Source organism: Salmo salar, chromosome 01 (assembly GCF_965601325.2).
Source record: "Salmo salar chromosome 01, fSalSal1, whole genome shotgun sequence".
NCBI lineage: Eukaryota > Metazoa > Chordata > Actinopteri > Salmoniformes > Salmonidae > Salmo > Salmo salar.
In genome coordinates, this window is record NC_138291.1 from 70507421 (window position 1) to 70526251 (window position 18831).

General features: G+C 42.1%; 3 protein-coding genes across 3 annotated transcripts in view; 2 read left to right on the forward strand and 1 right to left on the reverse strand.

Annotated features, from left to right (window-relative positions):
- On the forward strand, nt 1-3890 carry LOC106607859 (2-aminoethanethiol dioxygenase). Its single transcript, XM_014205301.3, has one exon. It carries the CDS (start codon nt 295-297, stop codon nt 1051-1053), a length of 759 nt encoding a protein of 252 aa, XP_014060776.3. The 5' UTR covers nt 1-294; the 3' UTR covers nt 1054-3890.
- Nucleotides 3561-18831, reverse strand: part of LOC106607870 (early growth response protein 2b) — a 16101-nt gene continuing 830 nt past the window's right edge. Inside the window, exon 2 of the mRNA XM_014205328.3 lies at nt 3561-5912. Within this exon, the coding sequence (XP_014060803.1) occupies nt 4963-5688 (726 nt within the window). The 5' untranslated portion in view covers nt 5689-5912 and the 3' untranslated portion in view covers nt 3561-4962. The remainder of the gene's footprint in view (nt 5913-18831) is intronic.
- Nucleotides 18570-18831, forward strand: part of LOC106607864 (kinesin-like protein KIF11) — an 18936-nt gene continuing 18674 nt past the window's right edge. The window contains exon 1 of the mRNA XM_014205315.3: nt 18570-18761. The gene's annotated coding sequence lies outside the window, so the exon portion shown is untranslated. The remainder of the gene's footprint in view (nt 18762-18831) is intronic.

Consider the following 18831-nt stretch of genomic DNA (forward strand, 5'->3'; position numbering starts at 1 on the left):
CTGAAGCGTTTTCCTTTGCGGACGTGTGTGAAAGATATCCGTAAATGGGGAGTTGGAGAGAAATGTGCGGTTGTGCATACAGAGTACCCCTCACTTAAAATTGTATTCGACTTTCTATTTTTGTTATTTTTATGTGAAGTTAGAACATATATTTCACCAGGTGTAATCAATCATTCTCACCGAGAGAGGGACAGACAGGATCAACGGCAGCTGTGCTTGGAGCCCAGCCTGCTAAACGCTAGCTAGCAAGCGCGAGACTAGTGTGGAATTACAGGACAGTACTTCACGGGCTTTATGATGCCTCGCGACAACATGACCTCCCTCGTTCAGAAAATTGGTAGACAGGCGCTTGTAACTTTTAGAAACCCATCTTTGGTAGGTGATAAAGCGTTTTTGGATAATCAAGGTAAACTCCAAAGCCTCATGACCGAAATCAGAGCTGCGGATCTGAAGATTGCTCCAAGGAAAGTTGACTGCGCGACTACACCTCTGCCACACAATCCCCCGGTCACATACATGCACATATGCGAGACAGACCAATTCAGCATGGGGGTGTTTCTGCTGAAGAGCGGTGCTTCCATCCCCTTGCACGACCACCCGGGAATGCACGGCATGTTAAAAGTTATTTATGGCAAGGTCAGGATCACCTGTTTTGACAGGTTGGACAAATCAACTAACGTGGCCAGTGACACGCAATTCAAACCTCCCCTGCTACCTTTCCAAAGAGATGCGCTGAGGACGTCAATACTCCGGTCGGTCGGGGAGTTTACAGAAGAGAGTGGCCCGTGTATTTTGACCCCTGACCGAGACAACCTTCATCAAATCGACGCAGTCGAGGGACCCACTGCTTTCCTCGATATTCTGGCACCACCATATGATCCAGATGACGGTAGAGACTGTCATTATTACAAAGTTCTAGAGTCTGCCTCGGACTCGGAGGACAAAAAGGCTGTGGCTCAGGGGCAAAAAGAAGTTTGGCTCATGGAAGTACCGCAACCTTCTGATTTTTGGTGTGGTGGTGAACCTTACCCCGGCCCTGAAGTCAACATCTGAAGCGCACTATGAACTCTGAATTGAACCATTTATTCTCAGGGCTGTGTCACAACATGGTGTAAATGTATGATGGTCATAATTCCTACAATGATGGATTATTATGGAATGGATATCACTCACTGGGGTGTGTATTGGGAGAACATGTGTGAACTAAAAGCACTTCTACTAAAGTTGGACAAATGCTCACAATCGTCTCTTCAGTTTGGGGGTTGGCCAGCCACTATGCATTTAGCCTGTAATGAAAGTAGTTACTCAGTTGATAAATTGTGATCTTTGTACATCATCTCTAATGTATTTTAAATGACACCAAGCTTATCATGTCTTGAAATGAACTGAAATCATACATAAAACAACATTTCTAAGAAGAAAATCATGAGGGATTCAAGAATTCACTAAATGGGCTAGGCTGTAATACACAACTAATTGGTATATACAGCCTGAAACTAATGCCTGAAGAATTGTGTAAGTGTTCCTTACAAGCCAGAATGTTGAATCAAATAACATTTAAAATTACTCAACCAGTTGTCTGTGAGGTTTATTCTTCGGCTGCTCTAAATTTGAGACAATATCCAAAGGAAATGTTGTTTACCCAACTTGTTAAAGAGCTGGAAGGTATATTGTTCAGTTCCGGGCACTGAGATAAAAATAGTTTACATTGGATTTTCCATTTTATTTAGTCAATAGCTGTTGAACCAAGCATGCCATGACAATGAAAATTATATTCTGAATCGGGAAGATGGAGAGCAATCCACACCTTTGTGAGATTTTTATTTATTTATATTCAGATTTCAAGCCTTCAACAAAAATATAGTGTGCAATGTCCTCCATCCTCCCCTGATCCATAATATACAATTGTCATTGCCTAACTTGACCTCTATGCCGAACCTGAACCATATATCAATCTAAAAAGATTGGTTAAGCAACTGAAGGACAAACCTAACAGACAAGCGGTAGAGTAAGTTTAAATGTAATTTTATTAAACATTCTGGCTTGTATGGAACATTTACATGATTTTGAAGGCATTACTTTCAGGGTGGGGCTGTAATTGTGTATTACAGCCTGATTAATCTGATTAATCAAATGACAAGTCATAATTTACTATAGGTATGTTTTGATTGGATCAAACTACATTCTTTGAGATTGGGACATGGGTTACTGAATAATTATCTTAAACATTGCTTAGTTAATCGAGCTTCACCAATTAAACTTAATCCCCATAATAACTTTGCTTGCTTCATCAATTTGGGAATTTAGCTCATATTTGGCAGAGCGCTATTGAGTTCATTGCTTGCAGCTTAGGGGCCTCTTGTGGACATACTGAGTATTACCTGAGAAGGACAATGTGACTAGTAGAATACTGTATAGAGCATAGGCTTCCCTTGACCTAAACTTGACAAAAAAAGAAACGTTCCTATTTTAGGACCCTGTCTTTCAAAGATAATTTGTAAAAATCCAAATAACTTCACAGATCTTCATTGTAAAGGGTTTAAACACTGTTTCCCATGCTTGTTCAATGAACCATAAACAATTAATGAACATGCACCTCTGGAATGGTCGTTAAGACACTAACAGCTTACAGACGGTAGGCAATTAAGGTCACAGTTATGAAAACTTAGGACACTAAAGAGGCCTTTCTACTGCCTGAAAAACACCAAAAGAAAGATGCCCAGGGTCCCTGCTCATCTGCGTGAACGTGCCTTAGGCATGCTGCAAGGAGGCATGAGGACTGCAGATGTGGCCAGGGCAATAAATTGCAATGTCTGTACTGTGAGACGCCTAAGATAGCGCTACAGGGAGACAGGACGGACAGCTGATCGTCCTCGCAGTGGCAGACCACGTGTAACAACACCTGCACAGGATCGGTACATCTGAACATCACACCTGCGGGACAGGTACAGGATGGCAACAACAACTGCCCGAGTTACACCAGGAACGCACAATCCCTCCATCAGTGCTCAGACAGGCTGAGAGAGCCTGGACTGAGGGCTTGTAGGCCTGTTGTAAGGCAGGTCCTCACCAGACATCACCGGCAACAACGTCGCCTATCGGCACAAACCCACCGTCGCTGGACCAGACAGGACTGACAAAAAGTGCTATTTGACGAGTCGCGGTTTTGTCTCACCAGGGTTGATGGTCAGATTCACGTTTATCGTTGAAGGAATGAGCGTTACACCAAAGCCTGCAGTCTGGAGCGGGATCGATTTGGAGGTGGAGGATCCGTCATGGTCTGGGGCGGTGTGTCACAGCATCATCAGACTGAGCTTGTTGTCATTGCAGGCAATCTCAATGCTGTGCGTTACAGGGAGACATCCTCCTCCCTCATGTGGTACCCTTCCTGCAGGCTCATCCTGACATGACCCTCCAGCATGACAATGCCACCAGCCATACTGCTCATTCTGTGCGTGATTTCCTGCAAGACAGGAATGTCAGTGTTCTGCCGTGGCCAGCGAAGAGCCCGGATCTCAATCCCATTGAGCACGTCTTGGACCTGTTGGATTGGAGGGTGAGGGCTAGGGCCATTCCCCCCAGAAATGTCTGGGAACTTGCAGGTGCCTTGGTGGAAGAGCGGGGTAACATCTCACAGCAAGAACTGGCAAATCTGGTGTAGTTCATGAGGAGGAGATGCACTGCAGTACATAATGCAGCTGGTGGCCACACCAGATACTGACTGTTACTTTTGACCCCCCCCCTTTGTTCAGGGACACATTTTTCTATTTCTGTTAGTCACATGTCTGTGGAACTTGTTCAGTTTATGTCTCAGTTTTTGAATCTTGTTTATGTTCATACAAATATTTACACATGTTAAGTTTGCTGAAAATAAACACATTTGACATTGAGAGGACTTTTTTTTTTGCTGAGTTTATATACAATAGCCTATAGTCTACTTTCAAAGGACCAAAATAAGACAAAAATACATATTCTACAACACAAAGTGAATTTCGTTGTTTACAATAATCAACCCTGTCCTTTTCCCAGTAATTTAATTTGGACTAGGCTAATTAAGAATACATTTGGAGAACAATGCACAAGCACACTAACAAACAAGCAGTTTTCTTTATGCCAACAACGTCAAAATATTCTACATTTATTGTAAGAAGCATCAAGTCAGTTAAATATCAATACTCAGTGTGTAAAAAACATATGTAAAATAAAAGTATCAACGTTTTTCTCCTTTGTTATGTTCTGTCATGATCTTACAGCCGAGAGGCTAAGTGGCATTCATTGTTTGTTACTCTGTCATCTTTATCCAACAAGTAACAGGAGATTTAAAAAAGTTATCAAACAGCAGGTTAATCAATTCAGTTAATTGTCTCTCTTGACAGACACTGTACAAGGCTTCCAGTTTTTGCACACATGGGAGTCAAGCCCCCACTCTCAGAACGGTGATGATATTCAGCAGAACAGAACAGACCTCAAGGCTCTGATATTGGTCATTGCGCGCTTTTCCAGCTAAAATGCAGGGATGCCCATCACATCTCATCTATTGTGGTATCATCTTTTTTTCAGCTGCTCTTTAAACACTGGCAAAAGAGAAGCTACTTGCTGGCTGATACCATTTAGTATTGGTGTTGAATCTTACTCCTTGCCTGCTATTCAGGGTCTCTGTGACTGTTTCCTAACCTGCTCTATTGAAACACTTTCTATCCTGAGCACTAGTGTTTGTGCACATTTACAGTTAAGTTATGACTAACTGGCTCTATGCCTAACTTCAATAATATACACGTGATAGCCCTGTCCATTTATGATGTTATTCATTCAGCACCTTATATCCACATTCAGTAGTCGCCCTAGTTAACCATGTCTGCTAAATTCAGTGTGAATGTGATTTGGATGTTATAAAATTATTTTTGGACTGCATGGAAACATTGTGGCTGAATGTTCAAAACAATTCTACCAGGGTCATTATGATTACTTTTTCTCTTTCTGTCTTAAGTGGATTTTCGTGTGTCTCCTTCTTTCATCACTCCTGGCGAACTTTCTTCCACAGTGGTCACAAGAAAATGGTTTTTCTCCAGTGTGTGTTCGGATGTGCGTAGTGAGGTGGTCGCTGCGACTGAAACTGCGCATGCAGATCCGACATGGGAAGGGTTTGTGCCCTGTGTGGATTCTGACGTGTCTGCTCAGCTCGTCTGACCGAGAGAACCTCCTGTCGCAGCTCTCTGCCGGGCAAGGGTATGGTCGCTCATGGACAGGCGTTTTGCTCGAGCGGTTTGGATACTTTCTCGGCCTCTGTATTGGCCTCAGGGGTAAATTCGGAGTGTTGTAGGGAGTGGGTGGACAAGGGCCCTCTGTCGCAGGTCCCACAAGTGTAAAATTCCTTATTGTGTTCAGAGGTGTCAGAGGTGGTGGAAGCCTCAGCGAGTCCAGTGAATATGGTAACCCTTTCCTGTCAGGAAAAGCCTGGATGTCTCGTTGGCAATTTGGCTGGTAGAACCCGCTGTAGTCAGGCATGATGGTTAAGAGCGCACTGTCCACTGTCGACTTTGGTGACGTGTAGGAGTGGGACGGCTGTGAGTAGGACATGGGGCAGGTCGAGGTTGCCAGGTAGGTTGATTGGTCCTGGTACATTTCCCTGCTACAAGAGTAAGATGATGGAGCATACATGTGGTTTATATCGTGTTGACTCTGCGCCATGGTGCAGCTCACGGTTCATGCGTAAAGGTTCTGTGGTTCAGGCGAGGCAGACACCGGGGAGGAAGCTGCTGTCGTTAAATCACTAACTACTTAATGAAGCCCCAGGGATTCCGGTGTCCTTGTATGCAACAGGCTGAGTACGCGGGGCTGAGTGCACGGGGGCTGCGTAAAGTTGCCCTGGAAAGACAACTCGAAATTGTCCCTTTCTTCACTCAAACGATCACCTGCGGAGCAAAGAAAAAGTACGGTTAGATATGTGGCCAAAATACGTTTATTTTGACTTTTACGCACGGGTTTTGCGTGCGGTTGAGCACCCATTTGTGGTTTCGTAATTGGTACGAATTAGGTTTCATGTCACTTAGCGCTTTCTAAAAAATACATTGTCTTACTATAGCAGACAAATAATCCATTGGATTAATATTGAGCAATAATTTGGATTATTCTCCGCAATTTACGATCATCTCAAATGACTAATAATGCATTTGAATACTGGCATTTCAGTAAGGTTGGTGAGAACACCTGGCTTCCTTTCTATTGGCTATAGCAGCGAAATATAAATTAATATTTTCTAAATAAGCTTTATCTAATTGGCTGTGCTGTTTCCAAAGTGACTCAACTTTTAACCCAGTTCCATCTCTGGCAACGATGTGGATATTTCCTCTTCCTTTGAGTAGATTCCCTCGTGAATGTCGTGTAAAAAAACACCGAATGGTACCCAAACTTTAGCCATAGTTTTAGCTGTAATTTATTTTACCAAGAGTATGCGCTTCAAGCCTTTATGTGCCTTTACGCACTCAATATATAACCTTCAAATCCAATGATGTATTCTCTGCCATAGCCTATAGTGACCCCTACGCATGGGAAATATAATATCATATCGTTGTATTATGGGGATTCAATGTTGTAGTGTGAATTTGAAGGGAGTCTCTTAATGTCCCTTAACGTCACTGGCCATACAAGGACTTGGTGGTTAAAACGGGGAGAAGGCCGGACTAGGATTAGGCCTCAAGCTTGATTACGACATCAAAGAACACTTGTCAATTAATTAAAAAAACACATGACAAATTACTTTTCTTTTTCCATGGTGTTTGTTAGCCTGGTTCAGTTGAGTAAATATTACCATGTAAAGTTTATTTCCCATTTTACTGTCTATATAATAATCGGCATGCTGACAAAAGCTTACAGGAACTCTGGTAACACTTCACCAAACATGGATTCAACTGGTGTAATAGATGACACCCACTTTCTACTGATATCGAATACATCCGGTAAATTGCATACATTAAATATTGAGTCGTGGGAAGGAAGAAGCACACACAGAGGCATATGAGAAGAGCGATTTCATGTGCAACAATTGAAACTTGAATTGGTCGAAGTTCTATAGCTACCTAAAATTTTTTGGGGGAAAATCAGTGTAGGATAAACAAAAAATGTATGAAGGTATATGCTTTAGAATACTTTATAAGGCATATGCTTCATATCACCCCATAAAGTTGTAACATTTGTACCCAGTGACAGGATGGTAATTAGATAGACTATTAATCCTTCTTGAGTTATGGGTTGCCAACCTGTATGGACTGAAAGTATGTATGACATATCTGCACCTGCTCTACATCCCACACTATTGAAGGGATCATCTTGGGACTCTGTGTCACAGTAATTCCTTCCTCTCTTCTCATCAAGCTGCCCTCATTCAGTGTAAATGACATATGGCTGATGTCTGTAGGCATACTGTGCATGGGACAAGGTTGTTGATCCAAGGGCTGTGGCAGTTAGTAATAAAGCAAGGGGAGGCCCTTTAAACACTGTCTCAATGCCTGCACGTCCACTATGACACACAGGTAATGAGACTTCTCCTTACACAAGGAGAGATAATCCTGAGGCCGCATTTATTGTAGCTGTGGATTTTAACAAAGCAAATTTGAGGAAAATGCTACCGAAGTTCTACCAACATATTGACTGTAGTACTTGTGCTGGAAAAACATTGGACCACTGCTACTCAACTTCGAAATGCCTACAAGGCCTTTCCCCGCCCTCCCTTCGGCAAATCTGATCATGACTCCATTTTTCTTCTCCTTTCTATAGGCAGAAACCTAAACAGGAAGTACCCGTGCTAAAGTCTATTCAACACTGGCCTGACCAATCGGAATCCATGCTTCAAGATTGTTTTGATCACGCGGACTGGGATATGTTCCGGGTAGCCTCTGAGAATAACATTGACGAATACACGGATACGGTGACTGAGTTCATCAGGAAGTGTATAGGAGATGTTGTACCCACTCTGACTATTAAAACCTACCCAAACCTGAAACCGTGGATAGATGGCAGCATCCTCGCAAAACTGAAAGCGCGAACCACCAAATTTAACCATGGCAAGGTGACTGGGAACATGGCCGAATAAAAACAATGTAGTTACTCCCTCCGTAAGGCAATCAAACAGGAAAAACGTCAGTACAGAGACAAAGTGGAGTCGTAATTCAATGGCTCAGACACAAAACATATGTGGTAGGGTCTACAGACAATCACGGACTACAAAGGGAAAACCAACTACGTCGCAGACAGCGATGTCTTGCTCCCTGACAAGCTAAACACCTTCTTCGCCCGCTTTGAGGATAACACAGTGCCACCGACGCGGCCCGCTACCTAGGACTGTGGGCTCTCCTCCGTGGCCGACGTAAGACATTGAAGCGTGTTAACCCTCGCAAGGCTGCTGGCCCAGACGACATCCATAGCCACGTCCTCAGAGCATGTGCAGACCAGCTGGCTGGAGTGTTTACAGACATATTCAATCTCTCCCTATCCCAGTCTGTTGTCCCCTCTTGCTTCAAGAGGTCCATCGTTCCTGTACCCAAGAAAGCAAAGGTAACTGAACTAAATGACTATCGCCCCATAGCACTCACTTCTGTCATCATGAAGTGCTTTGAGAGTCTAGTTAAGGATCATATCACCACTACCTTACCTGACATCCTAGACCCACTTCAATTTGCTTTATCGCCCCAATAGATCCACAGACGATGCAATCGTCATCACACTGCACACTGCCCTATCCCATCTGGACAAGAGGAATACCTAGGTAAGAATGCTGTTCATTCACTATAGCTCAGCATTCAACAACATAGTACCCTCCAAGCTCATCGGGGCCCTGGGTCTCAACCCTACCCTGTGCAACTGGGTCCTGGACTTCCTGATGGGCTGCCCCCAGGTGGTGAAGTAGGAAACAACACCTCCACTTCGCTGATCATCAACACGGCCGCACAAGTGTGCGTGCTCAGCCCCCTCCTGTACTCCCTGTTCACCCATGACTACGTGGCCACGCACGCCTCCAACTCAATCATCAAGTTTGCAGACGACACAACAGTAGTAGGCCTGATTACCAACAATGACGAGACAACCTACAAGGAGGAGTTGAGGACCCTGGGAGAGTGGTGCCAGGAAAATATCCTCTCACTCAACGTCAACAAAACAAAGGAGCACGCCCCTATCCACATTGACGGGACTGAAGTGGAGAAGGTGGAAAGCTTCAAGTTCCTCGGTATACATCACTGCCGATCTGAAATGGTCCACTTACACAGATAGTGTGGTGAAGAAGGCGCAACAGCGTCTTTTCAACCTCAGGAGGCTGAAGAAATTTGCCTTGGCCCCTAAAACCCTAAAACCTTTACAGATGCACAATTGAGAGCATCCTGTCAGGCTGTATCACCACCTGTTACTGCAACTCCACCACCCGCAACCGCAGAGCTCTCCAGAGGGTGGTACGGTCTACCCAACGCATCACTGGGGGCAAACTACCTGCCCTCCAGGACACCTACAGTACCAGATGTCACAGGAAGGCCAAAAATGCCATCAAGGACATCAACCACCCGAGCCACGGCCTGTTCACCCCGCTATCATCCAGAAGGCGAGGTCAGTACAGGTGCATCAAGCTGGGACCGAGAGACTGAAAACCAGCTTCTATCTCAAGACAATCAGACTGCTAAATAGCCATCACTAGCCGGTTTCCACCTGGTTACGCAACCCTGCACCTTAGAGGCTGCTGCCCTATATACATAGACTTGGAATCACTGGCCACTGTAATAATGTTTAAATACTGCTTTACTCATCTCATATGTATATACTGTATTCTATTCTACGGTATTTTAGTCAATGCCACTCTGACATTGCACGATCTAATATTTATTTCTTAATTCCATTCTTTTACTTTTCGATTTGTGTGTATTGTTGTGAATTGTTAGATACTACTGCACTGATGGAGCTAGGAACACAATAATTTCGCTACACCCGCAATAACATCTGCTAAATGTGTATGTGACCAATAAAATTTGATTTGATTTGCTATTCTGTCACAGGGGACACCGTCTTCTGGTAATGGTGATGATCTTTAGTCTTTCTTATGCAAAATGTGTCTGACATGTTCCTAATGACATCATACTCTCTAGGTGTATTCCTATTTGTGAAGCCTTCAACATACGCCACAATAGGCTAGTGTATGTAATTTGTTATAGCACATATGACTATGTAGGAAACACAAAAACAATTGTCCATAGGCTTTTTCATATTGCCTATAACACAGGCAACAACTTGAACACTTGTCCACCTAAAAATGATAGACCTACTTAAATAAGACATCCCAATGACTAGTGAGTAGTTTAGGAACGGTCTTCCCTGCCTAACTCCCCTTTCCCCTTGCAGCGGGGGAAATGAATCCATTTTTAAGTTCCCTTTTTAACGCCCACAGTTACAAAAATGTTAGTGTATTGTGTGAATGCCTCTTCCCTCAGGCAGATGGGAGTTTTTCCAGGTCCAGTGTCCGGCCGTTAGGCTGCACAGCGTGCCTCCGTGGGGAATTGCGCCCTCCCTGCACCCCACGCCCACGCCCCGCCACATTGAGTGGGATTTAGAGGGGGGCGTTTTGGGTTGCCTATGCCTGTGTCACCTAGGGGTCTGGAGACCCCTGCATGACGATTAATCAAATGTCATGTGTGGTTTTGTTATTATGAATCTTTGTTTTATAACACTAGGCTGATATAGGAGGCTTTGCTTTGTTATTGTGTTTTTCTTTTGTAAAATAGGTAATACATGCGTGACGAATTTGATTTGAAGATATGTTTGAGGTTTGCAGTAAGCTTTCTTATATATTAAAAACAGACCAGAGAATATCCATTCATAAATGCATGTATTGCAAATGGGATGAATGTATGTCTTGATGTGTTTGAATCACCCATGTCTTGAATCTTTTATAGTACAGTATTGTTATTGTACATCACTTCCATTTACACTTACTTTCAGAACCCTCTATTGTGAAATTGAGGCCTGATTGTTTGTCAAGTATTCTGAGCATCAATAAACTACAACATCCAAATGATAGTCTATTACCATACAGCCTACCAATACATAGTGGCACTCCTGATAAGTAGTATGTGTACAGTGACATACTGTGCTTCGTCAAGAGTGAGTTGTATTTGTAATAGATCGTGATGATACTACCTTCATTTCATACCTAACAGTTTACATATAGAGTATATATTGTAAAGGTGTTGATTACATGTGTATTTTAAAAGTTATTTATTCTACATTTTTTTTACAAGCTTAAAACAACGATACTGTTACTATGGGCCAGTTTCCTGGACACAGATTGAGAATCTCCATAGCATTTTAGTCCAGGACTACATTTCATCTATGTCTGGGGAAACTGGCCCTAAGATTTCTGCATGTTTAAGAAAACAGGAGACAAAAAAAACCAGCTGAAACAGCCCCTCAATTGCTTACCTGTAATAGCCCCCGAGACAGTGATAGCAGGGCCTCAGATAGATGGAGAGAGAGATGCTTCTGCTGTGGCAGTCCCCTAACGTCTGATCAACCAAAGTTACCGACTAGATTCTTACTCCTCTGACTGATGGAAAAAGAAACAAAAGGATTGTTCCCACTTCACTTTGCTTCCACCCTCGCAGTTAAAATTGTTATGATAATGAAGTGGATTTGTTAGACCCAGCAGATTGTAAAAGAAAAGGTCTCTTTGATCGGAGGAACCGGAGGTGTTTGGGTCACTCAAACCCCATGCCTGGGGCGTGGCCTGGGGGACAGCTGCTATCATGACGATGAAACTCCAGGAGAGGCTCATCTCAGAGACCCAGCGACCATCTATGCAGTACTGATACACCCTCATTCTCTTCATATCCTTCACCAGCTGCCCATGTGATTTTGGATAGGAAAAACAGAAGATGCATGCAATGTGCTTGTATTAGTTTCCCCCTTTTGATTACCTAGATAATGTGTTTATTATTGTACTAAAAGTGAGTAAATCAGTGGACTGTGTGACCATTGAGGACTGAGATTAGTTTCCCTTTTCTACCACCGTTTAAAAACACAGGCTCAGATTATTTAAGAAAATGCTTAATTGCTGAATAATCACACTGGGGTAGGAAAATTGTGTGTGTGTGTGTGTGTGTGTGTGTGAGAGTGAGAGAGAGAGAAGCAAATTAGGGAATAACCCCCCCCCCCCCCCCACACTAGGATGAGTGGGTGGATGCCCCCCAGGAGATGGATGACTGCTCTTCAAGGTTAATGGGTGGTGTTATGTCATAAAATATGAGACAAAGATTACAGGGAGAGGAGGTTTCACTTGGCAAGTAAATTTTTTAAATCTGTTGATAGAGGTGTAGGGAAGAACTGATTTGACTCACAGCTAGTTACTTTAACTTATTGTTGGGAAACATGATCAAATAATAGAACAATTAATTATTGAAAACAATTACATCAAACATTGTTCTATACATCTTGTCCCTTGTTCTCTAATTTGGAATATCCAATCTATTTTCTCTATTATTCATAATCATGTTGTATTTCAACAGTCAGACATAGCAAACAAGAAAAAAACGTAGGCGCTTGCCTAATACAGATTTAATCTCAAACACTTGTTCATCTACCTCAATATGATAGCTGTATGACGACCTACTAAATGTCTATGCAAGGATATTGGCACTGGAAGGAAGTGTGCTCCTCCAATGGCTCATATTGTGTTTCTATAGCTAGGTTTCCATCAAATTGGGGACAAATTTCCATGCGAATATTCTAAAATCTGCATAAATAAAATATGCACATTTTTCCACCAAACCTACTTGTTGCAGATAGAAAAAAACAGTGCGTGATGACATAGTGCACACAAAATGTACTTTATCACTTTAGATATTTATTTGGTACATGAAATAATGAAAGAATGTGTTTCTATTGCATTTTTCAACTCTACCAATAGTTTTGTCACAAAAACTGTTGGGTTAAATAGTGAATTCCAAATGGTCTTGGCACATGCGCTCTACTCAACAGCTCGCAGATAGTGCGTGTAGGCTAGTCTACATGATGAGATTATGGCTAAGAGCCAGAATATTTGTCAAACGGCAGTCAAGCATTGATCCTTATGTCACCACAATCAGACCCTAGATATTTATTGGAAAGGAGCATCAAGATCACAGTGCACTTTCACCACCCTGTGAAGTACATCATAAATTGTTGCAGCCTGGTCTCATACACTAGACGTAACATAGTAAACGTACATTAGTGACTGCCAAGTTAGTATGGTATGTTTACATTAGAAAGATTGTTAGTTAAGGCAAAAACGAAAGTAGGGTGGCTGGATGTGAGTTCGAATCTCATCACAAACAACTTTAGTATTGTAGCTAATTAGCAACTACTTACACATTTTTAGCTCCTTAGCATATTAGCTAAGCCTTCCCCTAAACATTTTAGCTAGCCATAACCCTTTAACTTAACCCTGAGCCTAGCTAACGTTAGGTGCCTAACGTTAGCTGGCTTACTAGAATTCGTAACATATCATGTTTTGTAAATTCGTAACATTTAATACCAATTGTAATTCAGAACATATCTTACGAAATGGGTGAATGACATCCACACATTAATACATACCATACGTAATACCATATCATACTAAATGGAGTGTGTCATATCTAGGAGCAGAATAATATGAAATGCTCTGAGACCAGGTTGCAGCCCAACAGCCAGCTATTTCATTTGTAGCCAAATAAACTGCATGGTTTCCATAATCGCAGTGGGACCACACACCATATCAGTGTGACTACAAGTTTTACTTTAATATGATGGTTACTAAATCGATATTTGTGCACCGCCATTTCTCGCATAATTAATTTAACCGACACAAAAAGATCCACCTTGGAAGGTTGACCCCAAAATGTTCTGTTTCCATCAGGCCTGTAATGAAACCTGGTTTATAAGGGCAAATAAAGAATGTGATAATGAGTTGAGTGTCAAAATGGCATGATAGTTTTCCACAGATTCCCTCCACCAGTCAGTCAAGTAGCCTAGTGGCCACTGAGATAACAGAAATTATGTTCTGAGCTATTTGGTCAGCTTCAAGTCTGTAGGGTGACATACAGTGGGGCAAAAAAGTATTTAGTCAGCCACCAATTGTGCAAGTTCTCCCACTTAAAAAGATGAGAGAGGCCTGTAATTTTCATCATAGGTACACTTCAACTATGACAGACAAAATGAGAAAAAAATATCCAGAAAATCACATTGTAGGATTTTTAATGAATTTATTTGCAAATTATGGTGGAAAATAAGTATTTGGTCACCTACAAACAAGCAAGATTTCTGGCTCTCACAGACCTGTAACAACTTCTTTAAGAGGCTCCTCTGTCATCCACTCGTTACCTGTATTAATGGCACCTGTTTGAACTTGTTATCAGTATAAAAGACACCTGTCCACAACCTCAAACAGTCACACTCCAAACTCCACTATGGCCAAGACCAAAGAGCTGTCAAAGGACACCAGAAACAAAATTGTAGACCTGCACCAGGCTGGGAAGACTGAATCTGCAATAGGTAAGCAGCTTGGTTTGAAGAAATCAACTGTGGGAGCAATTATTAGGAAATGGAAGACATACAAGACCACTGATAATCTCCCTCGATCTGGGGCTCCACGCAAGATCTCACCCCGTGGGGTCAAAATGATCACAAGAACGGTGAGCAAAAATCCCAGAAGCACACGGGGGGACCTAGTGAATGACCTGCAGAGAGCTGGGACCAAAGTAACAACGCCTACCATCAGTAACATACTACGCCGCCAGGGACTCAAATCCTGCAGTGAGACGTGTCCCCCTGCTTAAGCCAGTACATGTCCAGGCCCGTCTGAAGTTTGCTAGAGAGCATTTGGATGATCCAGAAGAGGATTGGGAGAATGTCATATGGTCAGATGAAACCAAAATAGAACTTTTTGGTAAAAACTCAACTCGTCGTGTTTGGAGGACAAAGAATGCTGAGTTTCATCCAAAGAACACCATACCTACTGTGAAGCATGGGGTTGGAAACATCATGCTTTGGGGCTGTTTTTCTGCAAAGGGACCAGGACGACTGATCCGTGTAAAGGAAAGAATGAATGGGGCCATGTATCGTAAGATTTTGAGTGAAAACCTATCAGCAAGGGCATTGAAGATGAAACGTGGCTGGGTCTTTCAGCATGACAATGATCCCAAACACACCGCCCGGGCAACAAAGGAGTGGCTTCGTAAGAAGCATTTCAAGGTCCTGGAGTGGCCTAGCCAGTCTCCAGATCTCAACCCCATAGAAAATCTTTGGAGGGCGTTGAAAGTCCGTGTTGCCCAGCGACAGCCCCAAAACATAACTGCTCTAGAGGAGATCTGCATGGAGGAATGGGCCAAAATACCAGCAACAGTGTGTGAAAACCTTGTGAAGACTTACAGAAAACGTTTGACCTGTGTCATTGCCAACAAAGGGTATATAACAAAGTATTGAGAAACTTTTGTTATTGACCAAATACTTATTTTCCACCATAATTTGCAAATAAATTCATAAAAAATCCTACAATGTGATTTTCTGGATATTTTTTTCTCATTTTGTCTGTCATAGTTGAAGTGTACCTATGATGAAAATTACAGGCCTCTCATCTTTTTAAGTGGGAGAACTTGCCCAATTGGTGGCTGACTAAATACTTTTTTTGCCCCACTGTAACTGATGAATAGATAATGTAAACATCAAACAAACAGAAAAACAGAAACGCCTACAGGGTTTTTACATTCAAAGAAATGTGAAAAGGTTAAGAGTATGGATTTCATTACCTTCTTATTCTTATAGCGCATAGTATGTGGCAAAGTAATTATTTAAATTTACCTGAATAGAATTCTTTTTTAATTTTTAAAATCATTTTATGGATGTAAAATTTAGCAAGAATTATGATCAAATTACTCACATACTTTTCCTTAGTGCAGAATCTTGGACTATCAAAAACAAAACGAACATCAAGCTTGCAGATCGATGTCCCTACCAAATATTTTTTTTACCCAAGTCTAGCCGAAAATCCACCCAGAACATAGTCACATATACAGATCAACAAAATGTAAATTTCTCATGAACATTTCGAATATAGACTACATGGCCAAAAGTATGCGGACAACTGTTCGTATAACATCTCATTCCAAAATCATGGGCATTAAAATGGAGTTTGCTGTTATACCAGCATCCACCCTTCTGGGAAGGCGTTCCACTAGATGTTGGATCATTGCTGCGGGGACTTGCTTCCATTCAGCCACAATTACATTGGTGAGGTCGGCACTGATGTTGGGTGATTAGGCCTGGCTCGCAGTCAGCATTCCAATTCATCCCAAAGGTGTTCGATGGGGTTGAGGTGAGGGCTCTGTGCAGGCCACTCAAGTTCTTCCACACTGATCTCGACAAACCAATTCTGTATGCACCCCATACAGTTGGTAATATGAATTTACGTAGGTAGCGTTCTCCTGGCATCCACCAAACACAGATTTCCCTATGGACTGCCAGGTGGTGAAACATTCACCACTCCAGAAAATGTGCTTCCACTGCTCCAGAGTCCAATGGCAGTGAGCTTTACACCACTCCAGCCTATGCTTGGCATTGTGCATGGTGATCTTTGGCTTGTGTGCCATGGAAACCCATTTCATGAAACTACGGACGAACAGTTATTGTGCTGATGTTGCTTCCAGAGGCAGTTTGGAACTCGGTAGTGAATGTTGCAACCGAGGACAGCTTCAGCACTCTGTGGTTCCGAACTGTGAACTTGTGTGGCTTACCACTATGTGGCTGAGCCGTTGTTGCTCCTAGATGTTTCCACTTCACAATAACAGCACTTACAGTTGACTGATTGCAGCTCTAGCAGGACAGAAATTTGACAAACTGACTTGTTGGAACGGTGATATCCTATGGCGGTATATATAGTGTATTAACAAATACTTTCATTGAACGGGTAATATCTATCAGTTATTTTAAAGTGTGTCTCTCACTTTGTATGATAAAGTCCATACCTTTGGTCAATTTACAACACATTGCAACTTCCACCTACATTGTTTTTGATCAATAATTGACACTATGGTTGAATTGACAACTGATGGATCTGTATTGACCACAGTTTGTTTCAAACGACAGTTTTTTTTAAAGAAATAGGCGACTTACGTTGTGATTGGCAAATTGTACAAAATATGGGGAGAAAAAAAAAAGACTGACTTACCCTGCAATGTTTGTCATGTAAATGTTATTTGCCTTGAATCAAAGACAGTACAGTATAAAGATAGGCAGAAACTGCTTCTCCAAAATAAATCCCTGATCACACTTGTAGGCAATGTCATGGCGAAGTTGGCTAGCTAAACTCATGCATAGAAATACATCATCGGGTCTATGATAGTCTCAAACCAAACTGCGCATATTCCGGCTGTCAAATCAATGGCACTCCTTCGCTATAAAGTTGTTTTTGACGACAATTAAAACATGTCAGTTTGTCACTTTCACGAGGTTGGAGTAATAACGTGTTCAAATACTTATGACATTGGCTCGAATCTACGTTGTGCCTTCAGATTTCGAGAAAATTAACTAAAGAAAGTTTTTTTTCTCCCTGATTTTGTAAACCCCAAATCCCAGCCTGGTCTGCATGCTCTGTTCAGCATGCGTTCCCGTAAATTTCGCGATGTTGCATCTCTGAGTTTAGAAACTTTGTGCTCGAGTCACAATGCCAACCAAAATAGGATAATTCCTCCCAACAAAAAAATGGCATGGCTTGAAGGGATACAGATTTTGTATGGTACGTCATATTCCCATTCACTACAACGATATTTTGCGTTTTACACAGCAACGAGTTTTACAGCAGACGACTTGATTTCCACAATCACTTGCTAGAGGAACCATTGGGGAAAACCTAGTTACAATTTAACAATATACTTCTAAGCACTACATTATGATGTAAATACAAACATGAATTGTGTTATCAGTTAGTAATTTTGTTCTCGTGAAACTTAGAGGACAGCAGCAAGAGGTCCATGTATGGAGATTCTGAGAACTGTCGTTTTTCTGTTCTACTTGATCATTATTGCACCCTCCTGGTGTCCCAACTCTACCAGTCCATGATAAGAATGGAAATCTTTCTCTTCATATACTAACTGGCCACCAGACTACAGAAACTATAGAAATGGAACTGAAGTAATGGAATAGCAATAACTAACGTTCGCAATAGGAATATGGCATGAGAGTGGCCTGCACAGAGTGGTCTCTACCCCATCGAACACCTTTGGGATGATTTTGAACACCGACTGCGAGAAAGCCTAATCGCCCAACAGAGCCCGACTTCACTAATGCTTGTGGCTGAATGGAAGCAAGTCCCCGAAGCAATGTTCCAACATCTATTAGAACGCCTTCCCAGAATATTGGAGGGTTGTAAAGCAGCAAAGGGGGACCAACGCCATATTAATGCCCATGATTTTGGAATTAGATGTTCGTAGACGTCCACATACTTTTGGTCATGCAGTGTATTTTAGTATGTGTCCCAATTTATAGCTTAGTTCCCGTGATGCATCACGCCTCCATTTTTCATGTGACCACAGACTGCCAATAAAATCGCGTTTGAGACATTCCGATTTAGCGATTGGCTGAATTCGGATGAAAATATTTAAAGTTTTAAATACTACACAGTCTGCACGAAAGAGCGCCACCAGTCAAATTGTTTTTGTTAAAATTAGCTAGCAATCTACAAGATAATTGTTCGAGAGAAATCCGAGAGCAAAGAATTGGTAATGACACATTTGGATTGGTTGCCTATGTAACATAGCTAACTAACGGTTGTTATGTTATTAGCTAGCT